The sequence below is a fragment of the Xenopus laevis genome, chromosome 3S, assembly GCF_017654675.1.
Source record: "Xenopus laevis strain J_2021 chromosome 3S, Xenopus_laevis_v10.1, whole genome shotgun sequence".
Lineage (NCBI taxonomy): Eukaryota > Metazoa > Chordata > Amphibia > Anura > Pipidae > Xenopus > Xenopus laevis.
Window position 1 is genome coordinate 93,983,496 of NC_054376.1, and position 19,575 is coordinate 94,003,070.

The 19,575-nt window shown below is 35.2% G+C and overlaps 1 protein-coding gene across 1 annotated transcript in view; it reads right to left on the reverse strand.

Annotated features, from left to right (window-relative positions):
• Positions 1–737: 737 nt before the first annotated feature.
• tmtc2.S (transmembrane and tetratricopeptide repeat containing 2 S homeolog) overlaps positions 738–19,575 on the reverse strand; it is a gene marked incomplete at its 3' end in the record, with an annotated part of 175,673 nt that continues 156,835 nt past the window's right edge. The window contains 2 exon segments of the mRNA NM_001093699.1: positions 738–2,073; positions 13,156–13,219. Of these exon segments, the coding sequence (NP_001087168.1) occupies positions 1,894–2,073; positions 13,156–13,219 (244 nt within the window).

Genomic DNA, 19,575 nt, shown 5'->3' on the forward strand with positions numbered 1-19,575 from the left:
GTAATGCCACCATTTAAGATTCCACTGGCTAAACCAAAAAACTAAATAGTTTCACTAGTGCACAAGAGTAACGGATAAAATAGCTGAGCAGAGCTTGCGAATGCAAAGGACTCCCAAAGGATCAAACATGTGGTTTTGTTCCAAAAAGTCTGTCTTGTTCATTGATGAGGCATAAATAACAGAATCTAGAGCTTCATACCTTTCTCTCATTTGCATCATATAATGAATGCACAGACAAAAAAAAGTGCATGATTATATATGCTTTCGCTGCTCTGTGACCAAAACATTATTCCAATCAACAATACAAATATGGAGCAAGTGTTACAAGATTCCATGCTTGCAGGTAAAGAAGCTAAATTAATTACTGTATTCGCCTAGAGCCTAATTCAAGTAATGTGTATAAAATCCAAAGTATATTTGTTCATTTAGCTAGTGAAGAAACATTTGGCAGTAACATTCATACAAGTTCTAATGAGACAGAATTACTGAATCATATGACACATACAGCGCGTCCGTGGCTTGAGTTCCAGATTCTTCAGTGTCTGCACTCAATATATAGGGTTTGTTATTATTGAGCTATTTTATTTTAAAGTCAGTACTTACAATCCCTTACAAAAATTATATTTGAATACGGAATGTGGTCTTGCTAAAAAAAGTGTTCAAAACAATAAGGGGATGTTCAGTTGAATAAAGGACCAAAGCTGCTTTTCCTTGGTATAATTTACTGAACACTGTTCTACCCCAACCCCCATATTTAAGAAAAGGCAATAATTTTGCCCAGTAACCCATAAAAGCTAATAAGATGTTTGCTTTTAAACTGGTGACTAATAAAGACTTACTTGCTGATTGGTTACTGCTCCATGACCCTAAGGTGTATTGCTTGTGTTGCTGGTTGCACTCAGGGGTAACTCTAGAAGTGAAATTTTACTGCACATAACAACATAAATTCTAAATCTGTGGAGAAATCTCCAGGCAGAATGGAAATATACAACTGTACAATCACAACTGCATAGTCCAATAAACCAGGCAAAGCAGCTATAAGGGCACCTCACTAACTGTCAGTAAAACCCCTCCTAAGTGTCATATGTCTGTATGTATAAATCAGATTAAACAGTATGTGCTTTTAAACTCGTTAAAATTCTTTTTGTTTTTCACAGAGACTGAATCTAAAGCTGTGTGGCCAACATTAATCCAAGATTGAAGAATGAGACTATAAAATGGTAGACAAGTCACAATATACCACTGCTGAGACCTCATTTTATTTATCTTTCCATATTCGGTGGTGATTTTCAATTTTTAAATGCTGCAATCTGTAATAGCACTGGCCTGAAACTAATTTAAGAGAACACCATGGTTTTAAGAAACAAGTGACATTTTGACAGGTTTGTAAATCTAGTACTTTAACTTTGAATCCTTGGCTTGGATTATTTGACAGACTAAAATGTGTGCAGTTCATACCCTTGGGCAACAGGCAGGTTTGTTTTCCAGTCCAGCCCAGTTTATACAAATAAATTGCATTTTGCAATCATTAGGAAGCCATCTATCCATTATACCTCGTTTTACAATTTTAGAGACTCCTATTTCAGTCTTCTAAAATATGTGCACATCCAATACATTTGTGCTGTGTACAGACAGACCTTGCCTTAAGTGCCTTTCTTTATCTGGGCTAATGCAAGCACTTCCTAGTCCCTTGTGGAGATTTTATATCCCCTTTATCATTTCCCTTTTTAACATGGAACAACTACTATGCCAAAAAAGCAGAGCACTCTCATAGCAGCAATTACACTCTCCAGACACATATAGGAAACATAACTTGCAGCTGTTAACTTTCTGATTCCTGTATGTCTAATTTCATAATCTATCGGTCAGTCAAAAGTCTCTAGCTGTTTCATGTCACGTTTTTGAAGTCTTGAGGCCTTGTTTTTCCATGATGTTCCATAACTTGCGGAGGTTTGACTGTGTGATTGCATCATCTGGCTTCAGCTGCAGAGCACGGAGGTAGTTGGATTCTGCCTCTTCTAATTTGCCATTGAGATGAAGAATGGCCCCAAGATTCATTAAGGCAGCAGGGTACTGTAGGAGAGAGAATTAGAAAAAAGTGCATAGATTAGGTAACAGATTATTTGCACCATAAGCAGTGTAGTTTATTGATGGGAAGTTGCCTTTTGCTTCATTTAGGCACTACTCTGTGTTATGTTTTGGGTAGCCGAGGATGAGTAGAGTATAAGACTGCTTTACAAGTCCTGTGCACAGTGACACCCGCAGGCCATAAGTATCATCAGGTAATGTATACAATATACACTGTCCCTCTGCTCCCAGGCAGTGAATAAGTAAAGCAGCAGAAATCTCCCCTTGGTCAGCAGCAATAATGTAATTTTCAAACATACGAAGCAGTAAAAGGTATGGTAGGCTCACCAGGATTTGGAAGAAAAGGTGCAAGCTGCTGCAGAGGTAGAAGAGCAATCCTGTCGCCAATTGTTATGTTTTGGGTAGCCGAGGATGAGTAGAGTATAACAGTGCTTTACTAGCAGAGACTCGTGCAGCCATTACACAACAGTAAGATTAAATTCTAACACTCTCAAGTTGTACAAAAAGTCATGTGTATGCACAGTGACACCCACAGGCCATTTGCATAAACACCACACTCTGTAATGCTGAACCCCTTTATGTTTGATAACAGCAAGGTTGGCCATTTGGGTCATTATAAATTAGACTGTCTATCACTTGAGGAATGCAGTGTCTGATCTCTTCCTGGGTTTGGAATATCAGATAGCATGAAGTTTCACTGGCTTTAGATCAACATAACTGAATTATTTGCTCTTCTCTGTTTATTCCCTATTATCCACCTTCTATCATAGGTAAAGGATCTGTCTTCTTGAGTGGTAGGGGTGCAATTGGAGAGATGTGGTACAGACCCTTGAGTAACCAAAAATGCCCCAAGCCAAACCCACAGTTTGAATATCCACACAAACACAACTGAGTAACAGTTTTTTTGTCTATACAAGCACACACACGAAAATCCATGAATATTTAAAAACGAAAAACATCATCTTGTGTTTACAGAAGATCAAAATACTCTGTATGGCTACAACACCAATGTATTGCACCCTCTTCATCTTTCTTTTAAACATGAACTCCCTTTAAATCACTCCAAACTTAAAGCATGCCTTATTCTCTCATACTTGAACACATGCTTCAATTTAACAACCTCTGGCACTGATCAACACTCTGTGCACACTTCAGGATTTCACCACACTTTTTTTCTGGCATTCCCTGCAATTTCCAACACAACTGTAGAAATATAATTCACAATAACACTGGCCCAATATCAGCTCTTTTCAAGCTTCCCCAGTGTTCCATCTAATTAGCCATTCTCAGGCATACACATATCATGCAAAACATTTACTGGCTCCCTTTTCTAATAATTAAAACTCAAATGTGAAGGAAAAATAAACAATTCATAAAAATACAGCAACCCTTTCTTGGCTGTATTGGCCCTATACCCAGCTGTTCTAAGGCAGAACACCACAAAATTTGCAACCCTCTGAGTTATCTTGGGGTTTACTCACACACCACAGGTATTGTATTATATCTCAGGCTGCCTAAAGGGTGCTCCAAGACCAAGGCTTTATAAAGGGTCTGGCAGGCCCGAAACTTTGCCTTCTTGAATGATGTGGGCTGAATAAATTCTTCATTAAGCACTATTGCAAGTTATACAGTGTGCTGTTGGTAATTTCTCCAAGCCTGCTCCAAGGGATTACTTACATAATTACCCACTTTATTCCCTATATGTTATAAGTTTATTTACAAGTTTATAAGTGTCACAGGTTACAGCTAACCTGTACTTCCAGTAGGGTTCTTAACTCTTTATGTACCCTACATTACATGAATTAACTTTTAATATATCATACCCATATAACTACCTAGTACCAAGGCATTAAGAATTATATATGTAAAAAGTATTTACAGGAATACCTACTAACTAGTGTATATATCAGCAGTGTCGGATAGTTTCTAATTCTTAAAAGACTTTAAGGCAATGAAGGGTATACAGTAAAAATGCATTCCCTTCATATGCTTCAAAGAAACAACAAATCTTTTCTCCATTTACATTTAATTTAACCAATGTACAAATAAGTATGGTATATACATAATACTGGTTCCCAGATTTTTTTAAATTTAGTTCATCAAAGGAAAAGCAATAATGTTAAATGCACACTAAGTCAAAAAGGTTATTTCAAAATGCTAATAAATGGCAAATGCTTTTTTACTTTAATGCAAGATTTGCAAAATGCAAATGAATATGTAGCGTGCCGTAAGTGAGATTGCTGATGAAGTTCAAAAGTGAGTAATTAGGCTTTGCAAAAGGTATAGCTTGTGACTGCCCCTCTTTAAATCTTCTTACACTTGGAATTATGCCGTACTTTAATGCTTTGAGATATGTACCCAAGTGTATTATTGTTTATTATAATTAATGTATGACAAGCATACAGTTTTACCATTAGCCAATTCTTTCAGCTAATGGGGGAAAAACAACAAATATTAGGTTAGGCCTAATTAACTGCAAATGCTGAGTGGATTTTAACAGTCTTACTTTGTGCTCTGTAAAATAACAATAATAATGTCAATTCTGAAAAAAATGTACATTTCAGAAATGGCTTACAGAAACAATATATCTGTAAAGGCAACGTCATTAATATATATCAGTTGTGCCTCAGATAAATGGAATGTGAATAAAACTCCTCAATATGAATATTTTTTAGTTATTATAGTGTTCTAATATAGCTGCTCATGTAAGGTTAAACAAATTACCCACAGTAAGGATGGTATAGAGAGGCAGAAGTGTGTGCCAGCATGTGGTGCTCTGAGGCATTCTGGGAGTCATAATGTGGTACATTTGATCATGGGATAATTACAGCTTAATTGCTTGTACATAAAACTTTTTCTAAGGCCTAAACCTCAGCATGTCTGGTATTTAAGGAAAATAGTAATAAAGGCTGACTTGAGCTCATGGTGTTTATAAACCTGAGAATTTGTGCCCTAACCTGGTCCAGCAGTCAATAGAATCACTGAGTTATATGCCATGTGTACCATGAGCTTAATGGTGTCTCCACACAAAAGTTCATGAGGTGGCACAGTTGGTTTCAGGTGTTTCTCCACTAGCGGAGTGACATTAGCCTATGCCTTGTGTGATCCTCCTATAAAACAGGAGGATATAGTGGAAACTGTAATAACATAATAAAAGCATTTAAAAAATGAAAGGATTCATAACAGGCATGTAACTATAAGAAGTTCTCAAATCCTACAAGCTATCCCACGTATAGCTGACACAACTACAAAAATGAACGGTAAGATTTCACTCTATCCTAGTCTGTACTTCTATTACTTGGAGGTTAAACATCTGAAAGATGATAGATTAGCACTGGTACCATCAACGCATGGATGGGTGGTTACAAGAATTGATTCAAAATGGCTGACTTTTATCTGCCTATGCTGGATTCTTTAGTTTTTGCAGTAATTTACTTTTTTTTTTTTACTTCCAATAAACAGATGGATGGTTACATCAAATCAAAATGCCTGGATTGTGCAGTATATAAATGGTAAGCTTTCAAATGCAAGTCACTATAGGTTTTGTTACCTATTATTTATAAAATAACACAATATAGGGATTTCTGAATCTTACCAAATTTATACAGGATGGTAACGTAGTATAATGTACACAGTTTTTAATGAGGTTACAATTAATGCAAGGGATGAAAAGGTGGCACTCCGGTAAGATAAAAAGGTGGTTTATTCCAACAGGTCAATGACCAACATCCCCTGATGCGTTTCGGGAATAACTCCCTTAATCATAGCCTATGATTAAGGGAGTTACTCCCGAATAAACCACCTTTTTAACTTACCGGAGTGCCGCCTTTTCATCCTTTGAGCAATTATAATTGATGGTAGAGCATCTGGACTATTACAACTAAAGAATGGAGCTACATTAATAAGGACACACAGAGAGTGAGTTTGGAGCGGCCTGATTTCTTTTTGTACAATTTATGCATGCTGACTATAGCAGAACAATCTCAAAACACTGTGACACTTCAGTCCACCTCCACTTTATCTTCTTCCTAAATTATAGACTGTACAGGCTCCCCCTTCACTGTCTGCTGATAATTTATTGTCAGTGTCATTTGCACTCTGCTATGGAACATGCTGACGTTATTATTACTATAATAGAATTGGTTCCACACTGATAAAAAGATATGATAATAAATTGTAAAATGTGATAGGCAACGAATGAATGACAGCCAATCCATTAGTGTAATTGCTATACAAGCATGGTATAACGAGGAAACGAGTAACAGATTCACAAAGTTGACATTTTTTGTCATGCACATCAAATTCATATCAAATTCACTATAAAACACCAATAAAGCATTTCTACAAACTGTTGAAGATTTTGGAAAGTAATTTACAAGTTTTTGCTAATACGTCTAGGACTACAATACAATATATGGGTGGGAAGCAGAAAATACGACTGTGAACGATTGTTTTTAACATTGTAATTAGAAAATGCCCTTCTGGAATGGAATATACCAATAATCACGGGTCCAGCTCAAGAATACTGAAGCAATTAATGCTGAGGATGATTCTCATTTATCCAAGTCATGATATATAGTATCAAGTAGAAATTAAGTCCAAGGCAACTGTACATTTAGGGGGTTATTTATCAAAGTCCAAATTTATCTCAATATATTCTGCTACAAACGACGATCAAATCCGCTCGGGTTTTTTACACTTATTTAGTATTACATTTTCGTAATTTTCACCCCAAAACTTCGGGGTATTGCTCAAAACCCAGTGCACATCAAAAAATCATTCCCATCTCCCATTGACTTATATGCAACCTCGACAGGTCTGAGATGCTGGATTTTCAGATAAAGACTTTTCCATCCTCTGGGTTTAATAAATTCTGAAAAATTCGTGATTTTTAAACCCACATAATGGTTCACAACAATTCACATTTCCAGTCATGTACATTGATAGATTAACACCGGCCTCAATGATAATCATGATACCATTGTGACTGGATCACGCTCAAGTTCAATATAACCATTTGCGATTGGATGTCTGTGATTTTACTATCCTCAAGGGTTTAAATGCCAGGGAAATCCCTTCCAATGCAGTTGAACTGAAGAAGCCACTCGGATGAGTGGTGAAACGCTTTCAACAAAACCCTTAAATGTGGCAATGTAATAAACAGATAAAAAAAAATTCAAAATGCGAAAAGCTATTCCTCTGTGCGAACATATTTTCATTTAAACAAATTTAATATAGCTTTTGCAAACCCGGAAACTGTTTAGCAACCTGTTTCAACAGTGGAACAAGGTTTGCAAATTTTATAGTTTGTGACAGTGAGAAGTGAATGTACTGTAGTAAAACTTCTTACTGAAAAAGTTGTTATGCTTACTCCAAAAGATTATGACACCGTTAAGCACTTCTGCAGTTTGAGGTAGAATATTACATTGCAAAATGCTAATTTATATTCTTATTTGTGCAACTTGTTTTTCTCTTAGCGACTTTATTAAATTTTCCCATAAATATCCAGTTGCCCTTTCTACTAGATACTGAAGTCACTAATCCATAATGAAAGAGAGCATATATACTGACTGATCCCAGTTTCTATTTGTTTTATTATTCTATACACTGGCCTGATATATATGTCCTTAAGTAGTGACCTGTTGTTGCTGGTGTAAATCAAACTCTATACTATATAAAGAAACCATTTTTGTGGTTGAATACTTCCCTATTCAACTATATTATAGTGATCACTTATCAGTGAGGACTTGAATATTATTTTATATATGTGTGTGTTGAATGTTGATTATACATTGTAAGAATTCAATATTTATGGTTTAATGTACTCAATTTGTACAACTATATGGGTGGCCAATTTGCACACTATATTTTGAATCAAAACCAAAAGCCCAGTAAGTACCAGTTAGTGCTAAGGAGAAGCTTTTGAGTTCACTTCTTTAAAACAAACAATGCTTGATAATGTAGACAACCGCTCCACATAAATGTACTGAAAGTATTGTTTGAAACAAGTCTTTTAGCAAGGAATGTAGCAATTAGAATTTATTTGCACTTCATTTTAGTCCATTAGCGGGCATGCCCAAAAACACTATGGAACATAATTTCTTTTTATGTAAACATAATCTGCCTAAATGCCTGTAACAAAACCATCTACAGGACCAGCAGAGTCATTACAGAGAAGAAACTTATCCTGCATATTTGAATGGTGCAAAATTAACTAGCGTTTCTCTCAAAAAAGATTCTTTCGGAATAGTATTTTTTGCTTTCCCACACTAATGACTAAGCAATAAAGAATATAAACTGGTTGCGTCTCACACGTTTGGAATAAGCGTTGATAAAAGCTGAAAGGACATATTTTATTATATAACAATAGTTTAGTATGTACATCAGTGCTTCTGCATCTGTTTGTGAACTGACAGAAACCCACCAAAATGGCCTGTCATGATTATGTAGAAGTTAAGGCTAAACTGCAGGCACTGAATTAGGTAGGTTAACTTTTGGAGCAAGTGTAACAACTTTTTCATTAAGAAGTTTTATTACATTTAAAATCCCAGTTGCTACCCTACTATCGCATGAGGGGCAAAGTGTTCGCACAGGAAAAATGATTCACTTTACAAATATTTATTCACAAATGAATTGCAAACAATTTTTGTGTTAGTGACCAATATTACATATTCCCTCCATAAGAATGTAATTCAGAAGTTTGCTACAAACCACATCCATTTGATTGATCCTACTGTATCTATATATTTAGACCACTGACAAAGCTAATCTTTTGCACTCCTAGTGAGGGCCAGTAAATAATGATGAAGTGTTTGGTTCATGCTGTGAAAGTGTTAAATGAAATGAGATAATCCAGTAATTAGACCATATGTTAACCAAATATTAACCAGAACTACAATTTGTAATATTCTGACTTGGAAGCTGATATCTACTAAAAATAGTACTTTAGAGATATCCGAATACCACCCTACTAATTTTGCTACTAAAATTTGAAGCATCTAATTTATTTTACTAAATGGCAGTTACAATCATTTTTAATGACATCATTTCTTTGTTTCACTTTCTGCCTCTCTTCACTGCAGACTGCTCCAGTTCTCCCATTTCTCCACCAGGTATTCCTGGGTACTTTCTGAAGTCTGCATTGAATTTGCATTTGAATTTGAAACTGCGCTCAGGATGTTTCACTGTAGTTCTGAACCCAAGGCATGGTTAAATTGAAACATGGAGAGCCTGAGACATCACTAACAACTTAAGAGGGGCATGATGCTGAGGGTGAAATCTGCCTCTACAGATTTTTTTTCTTCATCTTGTTTAGATGTATTTTGGAGAAGTCCAATTACACTTTCTTATGTTTCTCTGTCAACAGTGGGGTCTTCCTGAATGTTCAAACATAGAGACCCTTTTTATTGAGTTGGAGACACAGTTAAAACTCTTTGTCTGAATATCAGTTTGAATATATCTGGCAGCTATACTGGCCTCAAACTGAGGCCTCTGTAAAAGTACTTTTCTATCTACTTTTCTGATAGTTCAATACTTTTCTTTCACTGCTCCTGCTCAGTGTGGCACACGCACAGAAAACCTTGACTGGTTGAATGTGTGTTCCTTATACTGTAGACTCCTGCAATTTATCACAGGTGAATTTACTTACTAATTATAAGAAAAACAAATATTTCTTACAACTTATAAAAAGGTCTCATTAATTTTACCCAGTCCATTTTAGAATCTCTAAGTGGAATATGATAAGATTTAGTATTCTTTTTTTTTTTTCTAACTTAAAAAAATATGTAAATATCATATTATTGTTATTTTCAATAAATTTACAATACATTTAAATTTGTGGGACTCACTTGCTTAACCTTATGGAGGGCAAACAATTGCATAAACTAAGTCCAGAGGACACCCTTCACTATTGTTTCAGGGCAAATTACCAGACCACTTATACAACTCCATCTGAAAGGTATGTAAAAAGACATAATTGTATAAACACAAAAGAAGTGGATAAGGGTATAAAATGGGGCCCAAAAAAACCTTCACACTGGGAAGGAAAACAGTAAATCCTATGTGACCACCTACCCTCTCCATCTGAAGGGGGTTGGGCTTGAAATACTCAGATTTATCGCCTATCTATGATCAGGAATCATAACAATCACCACTACATCCTACAAGGTGGGCAACTTATATTAAGGGGCTGATTAATGCTCCTCTGGGCTCAAATAATCAGTTACTGAAACCAGGCACGAGTTTTGGAACTTTTTGCATTTTTGAAAAACCCACTCAGGGAGCTGAGGTAATTGGAATGGTAAATTCAAATTTTCACATCACCCATGTGATTGCCTGGATTTTAGGTCACTAAGAAATACATGTTCTAATACACCTAGATCATTCGATTTCCCAAGATGTGGGGGTTAGCGCTCATGGCTTGCAACTTTCAATGTTAAGATCCAGGGTTCAATTCAGACTAAGCCTGTTTTTAGCTTTTGCATGTATGTTTATAAAAACAGCTTGTACTTTATTTTAGGACATTATAATTTAATGTCTTAATTAGATTTGTTTGTTGTGAGTGTCAGAATCTAAAGATATTTCTGCGTTTTTATCCAGCATTTCTTTGTGGTGTTGACACCAAAAAACTTATTTTCAACAAATGAATCTTCTTGTAAACCTACCTATAAGGTCATGCTGATGTTTTTTATTCAAAGATTTTTTTTTGCAAAGTAAATCCAATCTTCCAACCAGTTCTGCAGCCGAATGTCTAGCAAACCCAACTGGAGCTTTCTCTGCTGCCCCTTACCCAAACAGATAACTCTTTAGCAGACATACTTCATGTCTGCCTGCTTCAAAGAGCGCTCTCCTTAACCCTCTCCTACCTCCTTGCACAAATAATGGCATTTGGGATTGGCTGTTTTTTTTTGTGTGAAGGTGTTGAGATTGAAAAAAGGAAGAGGAAAAACAGCTATCTTATTGAAATAAAGCTGATCCACTCGTACTGATTATAAACCGATTGTTACAATTTTTTCCGCCATCATTGATTACATGCTAATAACATTAACAAGACAATGGAAGGTTAAAAAAAGCGTTATGGGTATCAGAATCACTTTAAGTGAACCAAATGTTAAAATTTCGTAGGAATATGCAAAATAAATTCAACACTGGTCAAAAGGGCAGATTTCACACAAATCCATGCCAGACAAAAAATGTGTTCAACACTAGTAAAAGCAGATCTGCATTTCTTTATTAAATTTTGAGAAACTTTTAGTTTTGTACCATACATACTATAAACAGCCTTTTGCTGTTGTCTTGTTGTCACTCCATCTATGTTTTATGTATGTTGACTGTATGGTTTTTAGCCTGCTGCCCACAGCATTACCCATTACCTACATATGGTTCACTTGTACTAGGAATGGTGCAAAAGTCCCATACATATAGACATAAACCTACAAATAGTTGTCCTGACTGATGATTTTGTGACACAACATACAGTATGTTAACCTCAGCCTGTAATTTGTTTTCATATGGCCATTCACAAAAGTCATACTTTTTAATATTGTTAAAATAAATAAATAATTAAAATAAACATTAATATTAATTATAAAAATAAGTAAATATGCCCAGTAAAATATCCTGAATAGTTTGAATGCTGGGAAGCCCTATGTTAAGAGCAAAATTCTGTAAGGTGAATGTTTAAACTGAAAAAAGCATGTCATGTAACTCTTAAAAAACTCAGAGGGAAACTTCAGCCGCATAGTCTATGATGTCATATGACACATCTTAATGAATGCTTCCTCTGTTGAAGCAGCTTGCAGTGTAAAATTCGACATTGTTATGTGCTCTAAATCCCTCCAGATTTCAGGAGTTCGGATCATGTTAGGTGATTTATTCTTCAACTGTAAAATGCAGTAACGCGTATACTTCAGCTTTTTCCCACAGAGGTCAACATGAGGGTCCTTCAGGGGCCTTAAATAAAGCAACTGTGCACAAAAGAACAGATAAGAACAATGTGGAATGCTCAGTATATTACTTTCACTGCAGCATTATTTTAGCCACAACAGCAAAGTATCTGATAAAATGGCCAAGGCTGATTCAGTAATCCAAATGCTATGAAATATTCTTTATCTTTAACAGAAAAAAGTACAAAAGACAACTCGCATTACTTGAAGGTTCCAAAGCAGTATTTTCTAACACTGTTATTGTAACTCCTTGTGGCCTACAGCAGGATTTTTACATTGTAGTACAATAAATATCCCTTTTTATGGAAGTCGGTATAACAGGTCAGTTACGCTGTAGTCAACATCGCAGCAGTGCTGAACTGATTTCACACCATTCTCACTTCTTCTTTATGGTTCAGCTTTATGAAGAATCATTTGCACATCTGTAGTCTTAAAGGAATACTTTTCACATATAATGGCATATGGTTGTGCCTGAACTTTCCTTCATGAGAATTAGATGTTTAGCCAAACCAACTTAGTAAACAAGACCAAGTTTCGTCATTTCGAAGGAGGTTGATTCCACTGAGAGATGAATAATCTCAGAAGGACTCAACATATAGTTAGTATGCCTAGTGGCTATGTCACTTTGTTCTGTACACATAAAGGTCTAGCTATACTTAATATACTCTTAAACTTCTAAGCACCCCCAAAAGTATGGACATACATGGATAATATAAAGTAGTGATATAGCCCTCCAGCCTCCCACATAATGGGCCAGATTCAATACAGTGAGAAAAATTTATACATGGGTTTTCAAGTGAAAGACCATGATATAAGATTTAATTGGAGAAGGAAAAAAATGTTTTTCCTAATCCAGTTCCAGTTTTTTCCCATATACTACAATGGAGATTTCATGTGAGATAAATTTTTCTGAACAGAAATGAATTTCAAATTGAATCTTGTACACGACTTTTGACGTGATAAACCGTTTTTCTCAATTACCTAAATCAGGCTCAGTATTGCACCGTTTTTGGAAAAAAATTGCATATTTCTAAATGATAAGACACACAGTAGCATGTCTATAAATGTTTAATTCATTATACAGTAGCATTCCCCAAAAAAACACAAAAAGCAACACACTTACATTCTGTCGCAGCCCTGCTGCCAATTTGTAGAATTTCTCTGCTTCTTCATTGAGACTTGCTTGCCTACAGTTACAAGAAAAAACAGCAGGAATTAGTTGAATTCCCATTTACATCAAAAGTGCCAGTTCCTTTAAATAATAGTAATCATGCATGCAACATGAAAGGAAATTTTGATAACTGTGCTGCTGAATAATGTAGTTCATGCAGTTGCAGTCTAGGTATTCTAAACAGTCTCCTTATTTCCATAGTGTTGAACAGTTTTTAAGGATATATATAAAAAATAACCAGATGCTTCTGTCATTGCTCAGAATGGCAAATTGTTATTAAAATACAAACCTATCACAGAAACAGCCAATAGATTGCACTAAATGACGAAAACCTTTTGTGGTTCACATGATCAAGCAGATCTTGGTTGGATGGGGATGTTTAACAAACTGAAAAGAGATTTGGGACAATGCACATCAAATCAACTTTATAGAGTATATGGCATCTATGCCTAACCAAAACGTTTAGTCATTCCGTATAGTGATCTGAACAATTGTTGGGTTGAAGGGGGGGAGGAGCTACCAACCAGCATACACTGTTAGTTTAATCTCTGACACACAGATTAAGGGGCCCATTTATTTCGCTCAAGTGAAGGAATAGAATAAAAAAAACTTCGAATTTCGAATGATTTTTTTGGCTACTTCGACCATCGAATTGACTACTTCGACCTTCGACTACGACTTTGAATCGAACGATTCGAACTAAAAATCGTTCGACTCTTCGACCATTCGATAATCAAATTCCTGTACTTTAAAAAAAACTTCGAACCCCTAGTTCGCCACCTAAAACCTACCGAAGTGCAATGTTAGCCTATGAGGAAGGTCCCCATAGGCTTTCTAATGTTTTTTAGGTCGAACAAAAATCGTTCGATAGATGGATTAAAATCCTTTGAATCGAACGATTCGAAGGATTTAATCTTTCGATCGAACGATATTCCGTTTGATCGTTCAATCGAACTATTTGCAGTAAATCCTTCGGCTTCGATATTCGAAGTCGAAGGATTTACATTTGGCAGTCGAATATCAAGGGTTAATTAACCCTCGATATACGACCCTATGTAAATCTGCCCCTAAGTGTAACTTTAGAGGTTGACTAGCGCTATTAATGGCTAGATATACTTATACTCACATTTTAATATTAAGTACCTGTGTATAAATAATATGGTTAAAATCAGCATTTAACACATCCTTAATGGGGCAAAGGGAATATTTAGATTAAGGGGCCGATTTGTTAACATTTGTATTTTTTTGTCATCTGAATCGAACATTTTAGCACTAATAAGTATGTATAATTATACTTACACTACACCACGAAAATTCTGATATTTCCTAAATGTAAAAAGCATGAGAAACTCTAAAACGAAACTTCTTCATATAAAAGCTGACAAGGTCATATAGAAGTCAGTAGTAAAATCTTTCTTTGCTTTGAATTTTTTTTAGCAGTGTTTGGGTTTTCTTTCATTTGTAATCGCATGAAAATACTTACAAAAACAACGATTTTAAGGTTTGCATGGTCTGTTCACTGTGTTTTTATTAATTTGTGCTTTTTATATTATTAGATTTCATTTTTAACAAATATGAAGAAATCTGTGCCCTTTTTATGAAATTTGAGTTTAGTCAAGGTCGAAAAGAACTTTTGAAACTACACAATCCAAATTTAAAATCCTAAGTAAAAAAACAGTGCTCACCTCTACTGTAGTAATACCATAAAGGTGGATGTGCAAGAATATTTTTACATTTAGTGAATACATAGGCTTAATGGAAAAGAGAGTGAAGGTGACTAACATCTGCGAAAGTGTTTTTATTCTTTTGTGTCTTTTTTATCTTAATTTTGCTGGTTTTAAATTGGACATATTCCCTCTGACACAATTAACATTGTTTTAAAAACACAATTGAAATAATTTACTCATCTAAAACTGCATCTTACATTGTCCCTTTGAGTGACACTGTAGAACTGACCATGACTGCACAGGTACAATTATATTTATCAGTTGTTGGAGGGTATATATATATATGACAATGAGAGTCTGAATGGCATGCAGTTCCAATTCCATCTTGTAATGCTATTAAATTGACATGTCTTTAGGGAAGCATATTTTTAAAACTAATAAAACTTCAATTAATATGTACCCATCTGCTTCACTAACTTGCTCTTTTTTCTTTCCATTGTAAAATCCAATGAACACTGCCCTCCAACCATCTGCTGTGCACTCTTAATTGCATTGCCATGTAGTATAGTTCTGTGGAAATTGGTGTCTTTAAATAATATTATTATTATTATTATTATTAACATGTATTTATATAGTGCCAACATATTGCGTAGCACTGTAAAGTAAATGTGATTATACAACTAAATCACATGAATTATACACATAGAACATATGGAGTTACATTCATCACAATCAATACCGGTACAAAAGGTGAGGAAGGCCCTATGCAAAAGAGCATACACTCTAAAGGGAAGGGAGTAATACACAAGTAGGCAAGATTGACTTTAAGTGGATGAGAAATGTGGTACTGTATGTGGTTTTGCATTTGGTAGCTAAGCAGAGTGAGGGTAGGCTTCTTGAAAGAAGTGCGTTTTAAGAGATTTCTTGAAAGCAGAAAGGTTGGGAGAAAGTCGGACCGACCATGGGAGAGAGAGTTCCAGTGGAGGGGTGCAGCCCTTGCAAAGTCTTGAATGCGAGCATGTGAGGAGGTAACGAGAGAAGAGTTGAGTAGCAGGTCAGTAGAGGAGCATAGTAAGCAGTTGGGTGAGTATATAGAGATGAGTTCAGAGATGTAGGGTGGGGCAGAGTTATGAAGTCAGACATATAGAACAGAATAAGAAGAATGCAACATGTTCTCTTATTTTATGTTTATTAAGTATGAAACAAGCCGTATCCAGTCCGTTACTTCTCTTGTGACTGCCTCTAGTTAGGTGGACATTTACACAGGGATGCATTCTTCTTCTACATGGTTAGTTTTTTTTAGATGAGATACCTAGAAGTCAGTGACTAGGGAAGGCATATATATTCCACTACAGCTAACCAGGTGAGAACCAGGGATTTTACACACAGAAAAATGTGTAATTTAATGAAAAGCGTATTACTAATTGCATAAACAACCTCTCCTGGATATTTAATATATCATATAAAACTATACTCCTGACAATATTTTAAATAAGCAAAACAGTTGGACCGCACTGCTCTAGACAAAGACATATCCTCTCTGGTATATCAGTTCCATCTGTGCATGTTAGAGCAATAAGCTGCAGAAGGAAGGAGACATCCCTAGAGACGGCGTTCTGCCTGGTCAGTTAGAATTGTGTGAGAAAACTGTGATTCTTTCAGTCACTTTTTATCACATTCCGAAAGGTTTTAAATGAAATATAGAATGGAAAAAAATATTTCAAGATAGTGACACTCACTCCAGTGGCAGTGTGTAAAACTGCTATGCACAAGATCTGCAAATCTGCCAAATATAAAGCAAATATGATCCGATTACATTCTTTAGCTTGGGTGAAAACTGTGTATATCATTAAAAATCTGAGCTGGGGATTGGCGGCCATGGACACATGCACAGCACATTTCACTGTACATTAGCATTACTTTCAGTTATTTGAAATCAGCATTTCATTATTTTCCTGGTCTCATGTATTCTGGGGTATGCACCTAACAAACTGCTAAAGGTTTTTTTGACTGATTTCCCTACTAGAGAAGAGAAATGTCATAAATGTCCCATATACTCTTATTAACACCCTTATTTCTTACTGTCAGGAGAAACAAATTTTACTCAAGTTCCATTTCTTCCATTCTAGTCATTAATAATTAATGAATGAATGAGAATCAACCATGCTCTCTGTATGAGTTCACACATTTCAGTATGGAAACCTTCAAAGGTTTTTCTATTTAGATGAGTTATGGGTGAGCACACTGCTTCATAACCTATACCACTTTATTATAAACATTAAGGAACTGCCCTGTTCTTTCTTGGAAATATATGGATGCTAAGGAGATTTTGGCATGGGCAACAGTTTATTAATCTAGAGATGGTTATCATACTTATTTGATAGTGCCTCAGTAGCCAGCGAGCAAACATATTTTTTTCCTTTTCTTGAAATGGAACCTTTATTAAACCTGCTTCTTCAAGGGCACAGTATAACTCCTTACCAAAATTCATGTCACTATAAAAAATGGTAATTTTGTTTCCAACAAAATAAGCATTGGTTGTGTCTAGCTTGCAGACTGCTTCCAGAAATATGAGCTTTTTAGAAAGCAAAAAAGGTTTGATTGGTATTGCATACTTATTGCGTTGCCTGTAAGCAAAGTTATTTCCATTTTTTCAGTAATATTATTTTATTACTACATTTTCGAATGATGTTCCCAGAAGAAACATGCTGGATATGTCACATGATATTTGTGAAAAATCTGCCAGATACTGTCACGGGTTATCTGTCAACATAGCAATAGACATAGGATGAAGGGAGGGTACCTTCCATTTTGATTTGCTATGTTCACAAAAGGCAACATAGTAAATATTTCATTAATTCAGAATAAGTATAGTTCAATATCAATATTTAATTACCTGTACAAAAATATAAACAATTGTGAATTCTTTTCATCCAAATGCTTGTCTCATTCACACGCTGTTATTTATTCTAATACTGCTGGAAGCCAGCTCTATTAAAGAGATTCTGTCATGATTTTTATGGTATAGTTTTTATAACTTAATTACACTATGTACATTGCAAGTAATTCATTTTACAATTTGAAATGTTACTCTTGAACCAATAAATGTATTTTCTAGTTGTAATATTGGTCTGTAGGCAGCTTTCACAAAGCTTTCACAAAGGACTTCACAATGCTATTGCTTTCAGATAACATATTGCTTCACCTACTCTATATAACTGAATGGGTCGCCACTTGGGTTAGCCAAACTGACTTTTTACTACTGAGTTATTTTCTAATATCAACCACTAGATGGAGTATGGAAGCAATTTTAGCAATACATGTGTCAGGGAGCTGTTATCATCATCATCATCATCATCATCATCATCATTTATTTATATAGCGCTGTCAAGATACGCAGTGCTTTTATCTGGTTACCTTCCCAGTGTTCTGTTGATAGGCTGCTGGTAATAAAGAGAGGGAATGATTTTCAACTTCCAGTGCAGTAGTTAAGAGTGACTGGAGATCATCAGAGCACAAGTCAAATGGCTGACGGCACCTGGGAAACTAACATATCTAGCCCTATGTCAGATTTCAAAATTAAATATAAAAAAAATCTTAACTATTTTGAAAAATGGATTTCAGTGCAGGATTCTGCTGAAGGAGCTATATTAACTGATGCATTTTGTAAAAAAACATGTTTTCCCTTGACAGAACACTTTAACCTATTACTCTAGTTCGCAGGCCATCTGTAAGCAGCTAAAGAGTTACTGCAGTTGGTCACACATCAGGGACATGCAGATAAATATACCCTTTTTTTATAAGACCAACAATACACCTAGCACTATGAGAATTTAATCAATATTAGTATGTATATTGTAGCCAGGAAGAAAATGCACATTTGGCATTAGAATAACACAATTTTCCATATCTCTGTGTATGGTGCAGCTAGCCCTTGTAAGCAATCTAAAAATGCTGAGTCTGTCCTTGTTTTTATGCATTCATAATAAAATAACAAATCATGTTTTTTTTCAATTATTTAGCTCTCCTGTTTGGAATTTCAGCAGCCATCAAGTTGCTAGGTCAAATGTAACTTAGCAATGACATAGTGGTTTGAATGAGAGACTGAAAGGTGAATGGGAGGGGGGTCTGAAAAACGTATGTAATAAAAGGTAAAAATAAAATGAAAATTGTAGCTGAAGCCTAACTGAAGAACTACAAAAAAATGTAGACAAACTTAAAACATGTTAAAATAGAACTTTTTTATAACAAGCTCAAGTTGACACTTGAATTTCATGACAGAGCTTGAGGTTGTTTTTAATGTTAGAGGGAGATCTAAGTAGTTTCTTCAATTTTATAGGCAGTAGTATTATCTGCTGTAATAATAAGTAAAATCCTTTCAAAATATCCCTAAAGTATTATCATATCATATAGGGTCTACAGATATCCACTAGCAAAAAAATCCAAAGCAATCTAAATTTATAGTAGTAGGGTCTCAATTGATGATTCTGTCAGGAAAGGCTTTACATAGAATTTTTCTTCCCAGGTTTGAGGGAATATCAAAATGTGGAGCTGCATTTTTTTATATATGTATAGACCCTGTTGCCTTAATCAGTCACATTTGTCTTATTTGTGATCTATAAGATTTGCCTAAACAGTATAAGACTTCATAATCTAAGGTTGTTTTCATTTTCAGATACAGTGATGAAAAATAATTTATTAAAAT